At 37.7% G+C, this 16,366-nt stretch overlaps 1 protein-coding gene and 1 long non-coding RNA gene across 3 annotated transcripts; both read right to left on the bottom strand.

Moving 5' to 3' along the window:
- Positions 1-1,179: 1,179 nt before the first annotated feature.
- LOC131468685 (uncharacterized) lies at positions 1,180-6,262 on the bottom strand. 2 transcript variants are annotated; one of them, XM_058643198.1, is made up of 4 exons: positions 6,146-6,262; positions 5,051-5,105; positions 4,438-4,469; positions 1,180-3,932 (listed from the first exon to the last, which is right to left on the bottom strand). In XM_058643198.1, exons 1-4 carry the CDS (start codon positions 6,162-6,164, stop codon positions 2,263-2,265), a joined length of 1,776 nt encoding a protein of 591 aa, XP_058499181.1. In that variant the 5' UTR covers positions 6,165-6,262; the 3' UTR covers positions 1,180-2,262. The 2 variants fall into 2 exon arrangements, with proteins under 2 accessions (XP_058499181.1, XP_058499182.1); XM_058643199.1 differs by having other exon boundaries at positions 2,283-3,932; positions 5,064-5,105.
- A 7,068-nt stretch (positions 6,263-13,330) lies between these two features.
- Positions 13,331-15,597, bottom strand: LOC131468091 (uncharacterized). Its single transcript, XR_009241673.1, has 4 exons — positions 15,551-15,597; positions 14,383-14,437; positions 13,765-13,796; positions 13,331-13,367 (listed from the first exon to the last, which is right to left on the bottom strand). It is a non-coding gene; the product is annotated as an uncharacterized LOC131468091 (long non-coding RNA).
- Positions 15,598-16,366: the final 769 nt, after the last annotated feature.

Here is a 16,366-nt window from a genome sequence, read left to right on the forward strand (position 1 = left end):
ACTGTTGGTTATTTTGTCTAGTGCACTCCTGATGGTATTCGACACCAGTATTTATGACTCACTGTTTCAGGCACATTTTATAAAACCGTCGTGTCACCCTGCAGTGCTATATGCAGCGCTGTTTTTTTTAATCTATCACAATGACCTTGTCATTAATGGAAGAGATTAGGGCCATATATGAATTTCAGAAGCGATCTCGTTGAGATCAACGAAACAATGTTAATCATGTTTGTGTTTAAAAAGTTTTTATTGTGAGTCTCTGCATGCAGTTATATAGATACTGGATGTTATGCAAAGCACTAGGTAACACAGTGATGTGAGCCACTGGTGGTGTGAATTGTACATCCCAAATGTGTCACTTTTGTTTTTTTTTTAAGTTTTTTTAATTGATTTTCAATTGAGAACAGCCAGTCGTGAGCACTGTTAGAGCTCAGGTCAAAGAGCATACTGCACTTTTATTGGCTGACTGATGCAGATGAGATGAAAACCTTTGTTGTTCAAATGCACAGACAGTATAGAGGCAGAGATGATGCACTCAATGGCCTAGTTCATATTGTCACTGTGCTGCTAGGCTATCGTTTGTTGACTTTAGCTCTGCTTTAGAATAGAATTGAGTAGAATAGAATAGAATAGAATAGAGGTCACAGGTCAGAACCATCAACACTAGGTCTGTTAGCGCACCTTTGTTGTTTACTCTCTACACGAACCACTGTACAGCAGTATTGACAATGTATACATTTTTCTTTTTTACCTTTTATACAATAATACCTAATGTTGGATGTATTTTTTTCCTTATTGAACTGAGTGCAAGTCATTATTTGGTTAATTAGGGTTAGGCCATTAATTGTTAAATTTCTAGTGTTTTAGTGTTTATTTGTTTTCTGTTCCACGATGATTTGCTCAACCAACAATTTTTAAGTCATTGCATTGATATGGAGATTTATTGTCCTTGAAGAGTTGGTAAGTCACCAGTATTGTTATTCCACAGTCCCCTGATGGCTGTGATGTAATTTGAGGATTCCTGTCCATCAACCAGCAGGTGGTGCTGAAGTCCAATTCCTCAACTGAGTTTTCACATGTATTTATCAGAAATATTCACTTTTACTCCTTTTGGAGACTTGTGATATATATTAATATATATCGTGTAATTGTGAGAAGAATTTAACCATAGAAGTTTTGTCATGATTTGTTTGTTTTTTAAATATACAGTATTTATATGTTTATTAAATGTTCAAAAGATAAGACGGGTACGGAAGCGCATTGAATTCACTTGAAAAAAATGTTGGTTTGTTTTTATTTTTTTTTCTGAGTTTAGAGCGCATTTGAAACAAACACATTCATTCCTTTATTGAGAGTTTGATTTATAACAACATGGACGGCTTGTTTAGTTTACTCAAGTTTTACTTTGATCTGGGTTTAAGACACTGGAAGATAGTCCTGTCCTTACGTCATATAGATGGTATTACCATTAGTTTGTCGACTTTACGCAGGCACCTGAGGACTTTGCAGTTGTTCAGAAGGAAAGCTCATTCAGATCTGCTAGACATAGCAATTTGGCTTTGAAGCCGGATCTGTATAATTTATCAGACTTAAAGGATGCTCACCAGTGTCTGATCTGCCCATAATTTCTAATGTAAGTATGTAACATAAGTAACAGTAAAGGTCAGCAGCCATGCAGAGTAAACTCTTGCCTCCTTTGCCTCCTAATTCTATCAATTATGTTATGTCATAAAAATGTATGCAACAACCATGAATGTGCCTCCATCAACGCTGTTTTTGGCTCCTTAACTACAGTCTCAGAAAAGCTGGATACCATAAAGTTGTGTTTAAAATAAAAAGTAAAGATACCATAAAGTTGTTGTATGTATGTATATATATTTATATAAAAAATGATGGGAACATAATTTCCCAAAAGACCTGAATATATTAAGTCTAATGTAACTAATGTTATAAAGTTATAAATCAAGTGAGAATTAGGCTCATTTTCCCAGAGTATTCCATTCAAATGGAGTTATGTTTGAGACCAGCAGAGTCACCCCTTGGTATTGAACATAGTCCTACTTCCTGACTAACTTTACAGAGGAAACTGTCCATTTTCGATATGAAGTCTATGGGGGAAATGTCTGTAGGAATCTCTGTGTCCCCCAGGACTGACAGGAGTGGAGAAGATGCAGATTGAAACAGAGCACATCAACAAAAAAACAATTATTAAAACATCTATGTAAGGGGGAGGCTGTTATAATGACCAAACTTATATGATTATTACATGATAACACCAGCAATAGCAGCACCTCTGTATTTCATAAATGACAATGAGGAGGTCATCATTACAGTTACAAAAAGTAGTGATGGATACATCACTGCAGGGCCATAAAAAGCTCCTATCAAATCTACGTCAAACACCAAGTCATAAATACTGGTGTCAAGTGGTATCAGGAGTGCCCAAGATGCAAGAACCATTACTATTAAGTAAAAACGTGAGTTCAGGCATTGCAGACAGAATCCAACAGGAATAATACTGACACACAATAATAAGAATGTAACTGACTGTACTCTGCGGGTAAATGGACACAATGACTTATGGGTGAAGGTGTAGACTATAACGAAGATAAGGCGGCAAAACAGATATAAAAAGATAGACATTTCACATATGCGTTGAGGACTCTGACATTTATGCAGGAGGAAAAAAAACACCTGTTTAAGATAGAGTCCAACAGGAATTGTAGCTGCACACAGTCCCATGAACACCCCTGACAGCCCACTGTGGGCACATGAGGTTAGAAAAGCTCCTACACCTGCTCCCACTGCCACTCCCAACCTTCCTACCAATCCATATCCATCTATTAATTTACCATAGCGATCTGTTGCTGTTGCTGCTGCAGAAAGTGACACCCCTACTGCTCCTGTCACCCCCATCACTGCTCCTATAGCAGGACCTGGACCCAGAGCAGGTAGAGCCAACTTTATAATACTTAAAACTGCAGCACCAGAACCAGCTGTAGTAACACAGATTCTACCTGCTCCGCTCTTGTGCCACAACAAAAATAATGACATTCCTACAGTCACGGTCAACAGCTGAGAAGTTAGAATGCCAATAAAGATGGCCTCAGGTAGAATACTGCTTGAATTTGTGGATGTTGGCAACTGTAAGGTTATTATTGGCTGCCCTGCCATGTTAAAGGCAGTAGCTATGATCAACATTAGTGGGATAGTTACAGTGGCTTGATTGGGAAGTAATGAATTTAGAAGATTCTTTAGACTTAGATATATACAAAATAATGTGTTTGCAAGAATTAACCTCCAGTTATCAAAAATAGGGAATGCAGCAATAGGTGTCAAAAGCCAATCTTTAAGTTTCAACAAATAATTACTTAATTTGAACTGGTTGATTGATAGAACCATTGCTAGTGCTGCTAGTGCTCCAATGACAGCCATTGCTAAAATATGAAACCAGATGAATAACCTACCATTTAAAGTGATTGATAGAAAACTCTCGAAAGCCAAACCCAGAGCGTATCCGATAGCAGTGACACTGCTCAGACACACTGTCCCAGCCAAAGTTAGGGCCTTTCCCATCGCTGCTTCACCGTTTACTTTAATCACCAGAGCAGATGTTGAAAAACCAATGAAGATTCCTATAGGTAATGAAATGATTGAGGAAAACAAGCCAAACAATAGTGCGAACAGGGATATGTGAATGTGACCCATTTGAATGTAGGTTTTTGACTGCAAATGTTCATTTTCTTGCTTTGACAAAAAGTTTGTAAATTTTGGATCATGCGTGTAGTTTTCTAACTGGTCCATGAGCAGCCTGTTGTCAGCCAGAAGCTCCAGGGACTGAACCACAACAACTGCTGTTGTTCCCAGCAGCAGACCTCCTGCTGCTCCAAAAAGCAGCCCGATGAAAAAGGTGGCAACAGCTGATGCAAACGCTGAGGATGAACAAAATCATACAAGGTTAAAATATGTAACATGTCAGTGCCTCCATATGCGCATTGTTGCATATTGTCTATTCCATTCAAACACCCATAATGCCACATGAGTCAGCACAGCACTGATTTAGCCTCTTAACTCCACTAGACTCAGACAGTGACATTCCCATGCTGCACACAGGAAGTGATTTAGTTTAGGCAACAGCAACAATGTCACACAATCAAAAATGATTCTAACCCGAGTCCACTCTTCATGACGTCCACGTGCAGGGACTGTCTGGTTTTTGATTTGCTAAAACAGTGACGGACATTTCTACATTTTCAAAGCACAAAAACTATGACATTGTTGTTCTATTACTGCTTTAGATCGCAGGACGAGTCAATATTGTTTGTTAAGGACATAAAAGACATTGTTCAGGACTTGATTTTTACCCAGTTTGTGTTAACAAAGCCCAAACATTGTGTATTAATTATAATGTTATGTAAGTATTTACACTTTACTTACTTGAGGAGGCACAGGAGGGCAGTGAGACATTTCTGCAATAAAACATTGTGGTCAGTCATTTAAATGTTAAACACATTTTTAACCCTTAGTGAATTGTCGTGGGAATAATACACAACTCCTCATTTTTTTTTTTCGTTTTCTCAACGTTGAGTGACCGTTAAATTCATTTTATATCCCATTCTTAGTGGTGATATAAAGTAGCAATTATTGTGCAGAAGTCACTAAATTGACTACATTTTTATTTTATTATTGCTCATAAAAACGAGCCACACTAACTTTGAACTGTGACGTGTTTCCAAATTTCTCAGATTCCATCCAATTTGAAAAACATTTAAGTACTTTTTGCTCAGGTGTGTTTATAAAGTTAGTGAAAATGAAAATAAAAATGTTTAATTACCTCAGATTGTCGAGGTTGTGTTGAAAAAAAGGATCTAAGTCACTCTATCTTACACATTCTTATCGCCTCTGTATTTACATTTTAACATAGCAAAAAAGCAGCTTTAATGCTCTGTGTTCTCCGGGTTAAGAAAGGGACACATACTCAAGTGTGTAATATGTGGCAAGATTTACTTTTATACTATGTCCTGAGAATCACTTGGTGACTTTTCCTCACCTGTTATCCTCACCATGGTCCTCTTCAACAGGTGGTGTCTTTTTGATCATTGCATCTGAAGAAGAGAAATTGACAAATCATCAGAATATGCCATAATCCATGATCTATGAGTGATTCTTGAGAAAAAGGACAAAACATGTCCTACACTGAAAAGTCATAGTTTGCGTTAAAATAAAGACATTCATTATTTTTAAAAGAAGAAATTAATTTCATGTATATTTGTACAATTCCACTGCAATTTGTTAAAAGACCAACCCCGGTTCATCTAAACATGTAGAGATGTGTCTGTCCTCAGCAAGAGGTCACAGTGTCAAACTGAAAAAGTGTTTATTTTTGAAGTTAACAAATATACATTTTGTAATCACTATTAGTTTGTCAACACCGTAAGATGAAGATTTTTGTCTGTTCATAAAAAATGCGTGTGACTGGTATAGAAAACTATTATTAGATATTTACAGACAATAACATACTTGTTGAATTCATTAAATTAAAATAACATACTTTTTGTTGTGTCAGACGGAGTCGACAACAATCTGGTTATGATGAGGATAAAATTTCAGTTTTAACAAAAAGCGCTTTTCATGATAAACCTGTTCCCTGTTTCATAATAAACCTGGTGCTTTTCACACGCACTCACGCCACACCTCTCATTCCTCACACATTTCTAGGAAATCAGCCAAGCACCCGTCCTAGTTACCTCTGATTGGCTGATTTTCAAAATTGCGGGAAAAGACAGCCTGTTGCCGGTGCCAGATCTGTACCCGGAACAAGATTGTCTATATATATATATATAAATATATATATATTTAACTTACCAGTTAAAATGAATATAGCCTGTTTTTTAAAAATTGAAGAGTTAAAAAGTGGTTTTATCCCCAATCCCACTGCTATACAAAAAAGGGATGTAATATTTACATATTTACAGCAGAAAGCTAAAAACACATCTCTTTCAACTCTAACTCGACTAAGATGACGACGACGGATTGTACTTATTGTAAGTCGCTTTGGATAAAAGTATGTGATCATATGTAATAAAGGGTTAATACTATCCAGAGAACTAACTAATGCTACACTTAATAGTAAGTTATTACTCACCTGCTTCAGATGGCTCCATTTTTTCACACAGATGACTCTGGCTCTTCAGTTGGTCTGTTAACTACAACACAGTCGCCACACAATGCTCCCTTGCTTGCCAGATGATCAGATTTGAATAAGCTTGGTGCTCAAACCGGTTCTTCTCCTGGGAGAAATGTGAACAACTAGTGATGTGTCGTTCGTGAACGATTCTTTCAAAATGCTCAAATGTCTCTCTGCGTGTTTGGTGCGGCTGCCAAGTAATGAAGATCTTGAACATCTAGCAGCCCCGGAAGACCAGCATTCCTTTCTTCTTCAGTAGACAGTAAGTGGGAATATCACTTGTGCCGAGCTGCTGTCACCTCAGCTGCCTTTTATGGCGTGTTTGCACCGGCTCTACTCGCCTCGACAAGGCACGGTTTAAGAAGCATTTCCACTAGTCTGGTACCCGGTTGTTACTACCTGCTCTGGCCGGCGAGCTTCCAAGCGCGCTAAGTAGGTACTATGCATGTTTGGTCAGACTGCCATCACAGGAAGAGACGTACGACACATAAATCAAGCCGAACAGTGCCGAACTGTAGATCAGTTAAAACAACTTAACAATCCTAAAATCATGGGTAAATATCCAACAACTACCAGGAGTCTGGTGTTTTTAGGGACAGCACTGCTGATCGTGACAGGCGAGCTGCATGACAGACCCTGCAGCCCCGGAGAACAATGAGTGACAACAACACCCTGGCGTGACGGAAGTACTCTGGTGTGACATATTCTCTTAATAATTAATTAAATTATTAATAAATTAACTTCGTTTACACACCGGAACAGACAATTCCACCAGAAAACTAGAAACTAGCTAGGCCTGTATGAAGGAACTTTTTCTGTTTGAAGCATAACATCAACCAGTTCATATACAATAGTAGATATTAGCCATATAGCCATAGCGTACAACACTCATGACGCCCAGCCTTCGACCTTTGAAAGAGTTTAATTACAATAAAGATACTTTTATTATAACTTTAAGCTATACAGAACCTTCAACATCTTAAACAATGGTTACTGACATGTCATAACTTTACAATTAAGATGTTTTTTTTATTATTGTTTGAACGGTAATTACTGCTGTAAGTTTCTTAATAAATAAATAAAGTTTAAAAAAAATAAAAATCTAAAATTCTGAGGTAACCAGGGTGGTGTTCTCCGGGGATGCAGATGGATACTGCTGACTTTTTTTTGTAGTAAAGATGCAACCGAAATTGTGCCATGTCATGCTGTGCCAAGGTGATGCGAGTAGAGCCGGTGGAAATTACTGGCATAATGTTCAATATGATATGATAGTCAGTCATCATCTACCGCTTTATCCTCAACCAGAGGGTCGCGGGGGGTGCTGTGCCAATCTCAGCTACATCGGGCGATAGGCGGGGTACACCCTGGACAGTTCGCCAGTCCATCGCAGGGCCACACACAGATAGAGACAAACAACCATTCACTCTCACACTCACTCCTATGGTCAATTTAGAGTGTTCAATTTACCTAATCCCCACATTGCATGTTTTTGGACTGTGGGAGGAAGCCGGAGAACCCGGAGAGAACCCACGCACGCACGGGCAGAACATGCAAACTCCATGCAGAAAGGCCCTTGTTCCAACTGGGGCTCGAACCTGGGTCTTCTCGCTGCAAGGCGAGAGTGCTAACCACTACACCACTGTGTGGCCCAGGATATGATAGTGATACTGACAAAATAAACGTGTTCAAAAATATTTACCTGATCATTTGAATATTTGATCAAGGAAGATGTAGGGATGAGGATTTTTGACTATCAGCAGGTGTTCACTGTTGGAAAATAAAATAAATATATAGAAACAAGAAAGCAGTAATGTAACAATTGTATTGTTTTCCTTTCTAAGATTGTCTTTGATTAACCACTTTAGCATTATTGTTTTTTGTTGTTGCTTATTTGTATTTGTATGTTTATATTTATTTCATATATATTACATATATACATATACAAATATATACATATTTTTATATATGTATATGTATACATATGTGTGTGTATATATATCTATATATATATGTGTATATATATGTATATATATATATATGTATATATGTATATATATACAGACAGTGTGTCTGAGCAGTGTCACTGCTATTGGATTCACTCTGGGTTTTGCTTTCGAGAGTTTTCTATCAATCAGATTAAATGTTGTCTCATTCGCCTGGTTTCATTTTTTTGCAGTGGCATTAATTGACGCACTAGCAGCACTAGCAATGGTTCTATCAATCAAGAAGTTCAAATTAAGTAATTATTTGTTGAAACTTAAAGATAGGCTTTTGACACCTATTGCTGCATTCCCCTATTTTTGATAACTGGAGGTTAATTCTTACAAACACATTATTTTCTGTAGATCTAAATCTAAAGAATCTTCAAAAATCATTTCTTCACGAACCACTGTACAGCAGTATTGACGATGTGTAAATTTTTCTTTTTTACCTTTTATACAATAATACCTAATGTGAACTGAGTGCAAGCCATTATTTGGTTAATTAGGGTTAGGCCATTAATTGTTCAATTTCTAGTGTTTTAGTGTTTATTTGTTTTCTGTTCCACGATGATTTGCTCAACCAACAATTTTTAAGTCATTGCATTGATATGGAGATTTATTGTCCTTGAAGAGTTGATAAGTCACCAGTATTGTTATTCCACACTCCCCTGATGGCTGTGATGTAATTTGAGGATTCCTTTTCATCAACCAGCAGGTGGTGCTGAAGTCCAATTCCTCAACTGAGTTTTCACATGTATTTATCAGAGATATTCACTTTCCCACTTTTGGAGACTTGTGATATATATTAATATATATTGTGTTATTGTCAGCACCTCTCTCCTCACATATATATGTAATAATAATAATAATACATTTTATTTTCAAGTGATTTTCTAAATACTCAAAGACACCTTATAGAACATAAAAGCAGCTAAAGCATCAAATAGAAAAAATCACAAAGAAAAAAGATATATATGTACATATGTATATATTTATATGTATGTATGTATATATATATATGTATGTATGTATGTATGTATATATATATGTATATATATAAACGTATATATATATGTATGTATATATATGTATGTGTAGTATATGTTTATTACATGTTCAAAAGATAATATAGACCTAGGAACACATGACAAAAAATAAGAACAAACAAAAATACATTTGGCCCACAAACATTCATTCACATGATCAAAGAAAGGCACACAGAAAGAAAAACATGTCAAATAAACAATATGACGCCATTTACGAGGCAGATCATTCTCAAACCTCTTGCGTTTGTGATGGCTTTAGCCCGGTCTGATTGTGCAACAAGGGGCTGCTTAAATGCCGCAGTGATAAGCGGTTGTTGAGCAGCCTTCGTTTTCACTCCTGTCAGTGAAACACCGGGGTGATATCGCTTCAAATGCGTGGCCATGCTTGATGTGTTTTCACTGTCATATGGCTTTCTTGTGCCACAGTGCCTACACACCGTCACGGTTTTATCCACTAACCTCTTTCCTTCGTCATTATATCTGACAGGGAAGCCAAAATGCTCCCATACAGGGGTTTAAATGACGCGCGGCGTTTCATAAATCAATCCGCGGATCACGTGTGTGCCGAACCGAAGATATTGATCCGAACGGATCACGGATCAATGATGATCCGTTGCACCACTACATGACCGTGCTGGGGACACTGACTTACAGGTGTAGGTCACTATATGGATGATAAAGCAGCAAATCAGATATAAAACGATAAATGTTAAACATATGCGTTTAGGACTCAGGACATTTAGGACATTTCCACAGAAGGGAGAGTCCAACAGAAATCATAGCTGCACACAGTCCCATGAACACCCCTGACAGCCCACTGTGGGCACATGAGGATAGAAAAGCTCCTACACTTGCTCCCACTGCCACTCCTACCTTTCCTACCAATCCGTATCTGTCTATTAATTTACCATAGCGATCTGTTGCTGTTGCTGCTGCAGAAAGTGACACCCCTACTGCTCCTGTCACCCCCATCACTGCTCCTATAGAGGGACCTGGACCCAGAGCAGGTACAGCAGACTGTATAGTACTTAAAACTGCAGCACCAGAACCAGCTGCAGTAAGCCAGATTTTACCTGCTCCACTCCTGTGACACGACAAAAATAATGACATTCCTACAGTCACGGTCAACAGCTGAGAAGTTAGAATGCCAATAAAGATGGCCTCAGGTACAGCACTACTTGAATTTGTGGATGCTGGCGACTGTAAGGTTATTATTGGCTGCCCTGCCATGTTAAAGGCAGTAGCTATGATCAACATTAGTGGGATAGTTACAGCGGCTTGTTTGAACTCTTTAAGTTTCAACAAAGAATTACTTAATTTGAACTTCTCGATTGATAGAACTAATGCTAGTGCTCCAATGACAGCCATTGCTAAAATATGAATCCAGATGAATAACCTAACATTTAAAGTGATTGATAGAAAACTCTTGAAAGCCAAACCCAGAGCGTATCCAATAGCAGTGACACTGCTCAGACACACTGTCCCAGCCAAAGTTAGGGCCTTTCCTATCGCTGCTTCACCGTTTACATTAATCACCAGAGCAGATGTTGAAAAACCAATGAAGATTCCTATAGGTAATGAAATGATTGAGGAAAACAAGCCAAACAATAGTGCGAACAGGGATATGTGAATGTGACCCATTTGAATGTTGGTTTTTGACTGCAAATGTTCATTTTCTTGCTTTGACAAAAAGTTTGTAGAGTTTAGATCATGCATGTAGTTTTCTAACTGGTCCATGAGCAGCCTGTTGTCAGCCAGAAGCTCCAGGGACTGAACCACAACAACTGCGGTTTTTCCCAGCAGCAGACCTCCTCCTGCTCCAAAAATCAGCCCGATGAAAAAGGTGGCAACAGCTGATGCAAACGCTGAGGATGAACAAAAGTATACAAGGTTAAAATATGTAACATGTCAGTGCCTCCATATGCGCATTGTTGCATATTGTCTATTCCATTCAAACACCCATAATGCCACATGAGTCAGCACAGCACTGATTTAGCCTCTCAACTCCACTAGACTCAGACAGTGACATTCCCATGCTGCACACAGGAAGTGATTTAGTTTAGGCAACAGCTACAATGTCACACAATCAAAAATGATTCTAACCAGAGTCCACTCTTCATGACGTCCACGTGCAGGGACTGTCTGGTTTTTGATGTGCTAAAACAGTGACGGACATTCTATGTTTTCAAAGCACAAAAACTATGACATTGTTGTTCTATTACTGCTTTAGATCGCAGGACGTGTCAATATTGTTTGTTATAGACATAAAAGACATTGTTCAGGACTTGATTTTTACCCAGTTTGTGTTAACAAAGCCCAAACAGTGTGTATTATAATGTTATGTAGGTATGTACACTTTACTTACTTGCGGAGGCACAGGAGGGCAGTGAGACATTTCTGCAATAAAACATTGTGGTCAGTTATTAATATTAAATGTTAAACACATTTTTAACCCTTAGTGCTCACACTGTGTGGACCTGTGCCGCAGGTGCACCCTTGGTGAAATGTCGTGGGAATAACCATTGTTGAGTGACAGTTATGATTCTTTTTGTATCACATTCTTAGTGGTGATCTAAAGTAGCAATTATTGTGCAGAAGTCACTAAATTGACTATTTTTATTTTATTATTGCTCATAAAAACGAGCCACACCAACTTTGAATTGTGACATGTTTCCAAATTTCACAAATTCCATCCAATTTGAAATTTTTTTTAGTTTTTGTTCAGGTGTGCATATAAAGTTGGTGAAAATGAAAAAAAAAATGTGAATATCCTCAGATTGTCTAGGTTGTGCTGAAAAAAGCCTCTTTATTTAAATTTTAACATATGTTACAGCCTTAGTACTTGTGTGGTGCATCTGTGTGGGTGTGTCTGTGTAGGTGTGTCTGTTCTGTCCCCAGATTGACTCTCCACCCCCTGCCCTGCACACAGGAGTCTTGGGTTAGCAATCAGTGGAGGGGAATAAAAGGAGGGTGAAACACCTCTCCGGCCTCTCTTGGTGAGCTGAGCAGAGCTGCTGCAGTTTGGTGAGACGGGGACATTTGTGTTACTCCTTTCTGTGGAAAGGAGGGTGTTTTTAGTAGGGCATTTACCTTGCTGTAGTGTGTTGTATGTTTTCTCCTTCCAGTTGTCATGTGTAGTAACCTGGTTCTTTTGTTCTTTTTTGTTTGGAGACCAGCGCTTTAAGTTTCTTTAACGTTAACATTAACCGTATTTACTTTAAAATAAAGTAACACCTTTTGTTTTGAATCCTTAACTGCCTGTGTTGCCCTTCTTTTTCCCTCCCGGGTCATTATTTTTATTTGTTTGTCCCCTTCTCCCCTGAGCCAAAGCCAGGGATGTAACACATAGAAATGGGAAAAAAAGCAGCTTTAATGCTCTGTGTTCTCCGGGTTAAGAAAGGGACACGTAAAGTGTGTAATATGTGGCAAGATTTACTTTTATACTATGTCCTGAGAATCACTTGGTGACTTTCCCTCACCTGTTATCCTCACCATGGTCCTCTTCAACAGGTGGTGTCTTTTGGATCAGTGCATCTGAAGAAGAGAAATTGACAAATCATCAGAATATGCCATAATCCATGATCTACACAAAACCCGGTAAGATACAAGATGTTCAAATTAAAAGTGAATGTTGTGATACATTTCCAGTTAAAGGGAATCTGCTCAGACTTGCACAGATTTACACAGATACAGTAGGTTACATCACTTACTGTACACGGTATAGGACAATATTTTTAAAAGGTTAATACTATCCATAAAATAACTACTGCCAGAGAAAAAAGGAAAATATCCTCACCATGCTCCTCTTCAACAGGTGGTGTCGTTTGGATCAGTGCATCTGAAGAAGAGAAATTGACAAATCATCGTAATATGCCATAATCCATGATCTATACAAAACCCCGGTAAGATACAAGATGAACAAGTTACAAATGAATGTTCTGGTACATTTCCAGTTAAAGGGAATCTGCTCAGACTTACACAGACTTATACAGATACAGTAGGTTACATCACTTACTGTACACGGTATATACACACAAGGACAAGATTTTTAAAAGGTTAATACTATCCATAAAGTAACTACTGCCAGAGAAAAAAGGAAAATATCCTCACCATCATCCTATTCAACAGGTGGTGTCTTTTGGATCAGTGCATCTGAAGAAGGGGAATTGACAAATCATCAAAATATGAAGTATTTTTGTGGAATAAACCTTTAAAACTTGGTGGGAGATTAATTTATAATCTCTCACCAAATGCAATGTCACACAATCTAAAATGATTCTAACCCGAGTCCACTCTTCATGACGTCCACGTGCAGGGACTGTCTGGTTTTTGATGTGCTAAAACAGTGACGGACATTCATAGTTTTCAAAGCACAAAAACTATGACATTGTTGTTCTATTACTGCTTTAGATTGCAGGACGAGTCAATATTGTTTGTTAAGGACATAAAAGACATTGTTCAGGACTTGATTTTTACCTAGTTTGTGTTAACAAAGCCCAAACAGTGTGTATTAATTATAATGTTATGTAGGTATGTACACTTTACTTACTTGAGGAGGCACAGGAGGGCAGTGAGACATTTCTGCAATAAAACATTGTGTTCAGTTATTAATATTAAATGTTAAACACATTTTTAACCCTTAGTGAATTGTCGTGGGAATAATACACAACTCCTCATTTTTTTTTTTTCGTTTTCTCAACGTTGAGTGACCGTTAAATTCATTTTATATCACATTCTTAGTGGTGATATAAAGTAGCAATTACTGTGCAGAAGTCACTAAATTGACTACATTTTTATTTTATTATTGCTCATAAAAACGAGCCACACTAACTTTGAACTGTGACGTGTTTCCAAATTTCTCAGATTCCATCCAATTTGAAAAAAATGTGAGTACTTTTTGCTCAGGTGTGTTTATAAAGCTAGTGAAAATGAAAATAAAATGTTTAATTACCTCAGATTGTCTAGGTTGTGTTGAAAAAAAGGATCCAAGTCACTCTATCTTACACATTCTTATCGCCTCTGTATTTACATTTTAACATAGCAAAAAAGCAGCTTTAATGCTCTGTGTTCTCCGGGTTAAGAAAGGGACACATACTAAAGTGTGTAATATGTGGCAAGATTTACTTTTATACTATGTCCTGAGAATCACTTGGTGACCTTCCCTCACCTGTTATCCTCACCATGGTCCTCTTCAACAGGTGGTGTCTTTTTGATCATTGCATCTGAAGAAGAGAAATTGACAAATCATCAGAATATGCCATAATCCATGATCTATGAGTGATTCTTGAGAAAAAGGACAAAACATGTCCTACACTGAAAAGTCATAGTTTGCGTTAAAATAAAGACATTCATTATTTTTAAAAGAAGAAATTAATTTCATGTATATTTGTACAATTCCACTGCAATTTGTTCAAAGACCAACCCCGGTTCATCTAAACATGTAGAGATGTGTCTGTCCTCAGCAAGAGGTCACAGTGTCAAACTGCAAAAGTGTTTATTTTTGAAATTAACAAATATACATTTTGTAATCACTATCAGTTTGTCAACACCGTAAGATGAAGATTTTTGTCTTTTCATAAAAAATGCGTGTGACTGGTATAGAAAACTATTATTAGATATTTACAGACAATAACATACTTGTTGAATTCATTAAATTAAAATAACATACTTTTTGTTGTGTCAGACGGAGTCGACAAAAATCTGGTTATGATGAGGATACATTTCAGTTTTAACAAAAAGCGCTTTTCATGATAAACCTGTTCCCTGTTTCATAATAAACCTGGTGCTTTTCACACGCACTCACGCCACACCTCTCATTCCTCACACATTTCTAGGAAATCAGCCAAGCACCCGCCCTAGTTACCTCTGATTTGTAAAACTGCGGGAAAAGACAGCCTGATGTTGGTGCCGGATCTGTACCCGGAACATGATTGCATATATATATATATATATTTAACTTACCAGTTAAAATGAATATAGCATGTTTTTTAAAAATTGAAGAGTTAAAAAGTGGTTTTATCCCCAATCTCACTGCTATACAAAAAAGGGATGTAATATTTATATATTTACAGCAGAAAGCTAAAAACACATCTCTTCTTTCTCGACTAAGACGAAAAAAAAAGGCAAGCACTTATGACTAGCACTTTATAGTTTGACTTGCTTGAAGCACTTACTAACTTCTAGCTCTTGTTTGTACCCAAATGTTTAAATGCACTTATTGTAAGTCGCTTTGGATAAAAGTATGTAATGTTATGTAATAAAGGGTTAATATTATCCAGAGAAATAACTAATGCTAGAAAAAAGGAAAATAAACTTAAAAGTAAGTTATTACTCACCTGCTTCAGATGGCTCCATTTTTTCACACAGATGACTCGGGCTCTTCAGTTGGTCTGTTAACTACAACAGTCTGTGGGCGGGCTGGGGTGTAGGTTTTGATCATGTCCTGGATTGTAGGCTGGACCGGATCCGTTTGTAGCGGAGGAGCGGTGTAGTTAATGTTAAATGTCAATTGCTTGTTTTATCATAATTCAAGACTGGTTGATCAAATCTTTGGTTTGTGAGCGTCAGGAGGCTTTCAGGATTTAAATTTGTGAAAAATGGTTCTGAATTGACAGAGAAATGTTTTAATATCACCCTCGTCCTCATTTTTAAAAAACTCATGGGGGTCAATGGGAGGTTTGACCAGAACTCTCTGCACTTTTAGGTGATTTTTAAGAAAAACTGCAAGTCATATGAACATGAAAACAACATACAGGGTTAGACAACAACCATATCAACGTTTTTATGTAAAAATTGTCCATGTCGGTTGGAAATTGTGGGCAGGAGTTTGTTTAGAAAAGCACACGATTCCCGATCAAACCCCACATTTTGATAGGATGTATGGGGTTTTTCTCAAAGCTGCGGGATGAGTACTTGTCCAATGAATAGCACCGCCTATGGTCTTGCTCGGCACAAGTGATATTCCCAGAAAATGAAACTTACTGTCTGCTGACAAAGAAGGAATGCTGGTCACCCGGGTCTGCGAGATTTAGCATGCCACGAAACATTAGAACATCCAACTTCCAATAACCACAACACAGTGGCCTAGATGGGGAACAAAAGACATTTAATCACCAGAGGATAAAACTGACAAAAGGGTGTAGCTCATGAAG

Source organism: Solea solea, chromosome 11, assembly GCF_958295425.1.
Source record: "Solea solea chromosome 11, fSolSol10.1, whole genome shotgun sequence".
NCBI classification, from domain to species: domain Eukaryota; kingdom Metazoa; phylum Chordata; class Actinopteri; order Pleuronectiformes; family Soleidae; genus Solea; species Solea solea.

What these genes read in the sequence shown, in the direction of transcription:
- LOC131468685 (XM_058643198.1), bottom strand. An exon ending in GACCATGGTGAGGATAACAG is followed by an intron (nt 4,470 to 5,050) that starts GTGAGGAAAAGT and finishes GTTTTATTGCAG; the next exon opens with AAATGTCTCACTGCCCTCCT. An exon ending in GCCCTCCTGTGCCTCCTCAA is followed by an intron (nt 3,933 to 4,437) that starts GTAAGTAAAGTG and finishes GTTCATCCTCAG; the next exon opens with CGTTTGCATCAGCTGTTGCC.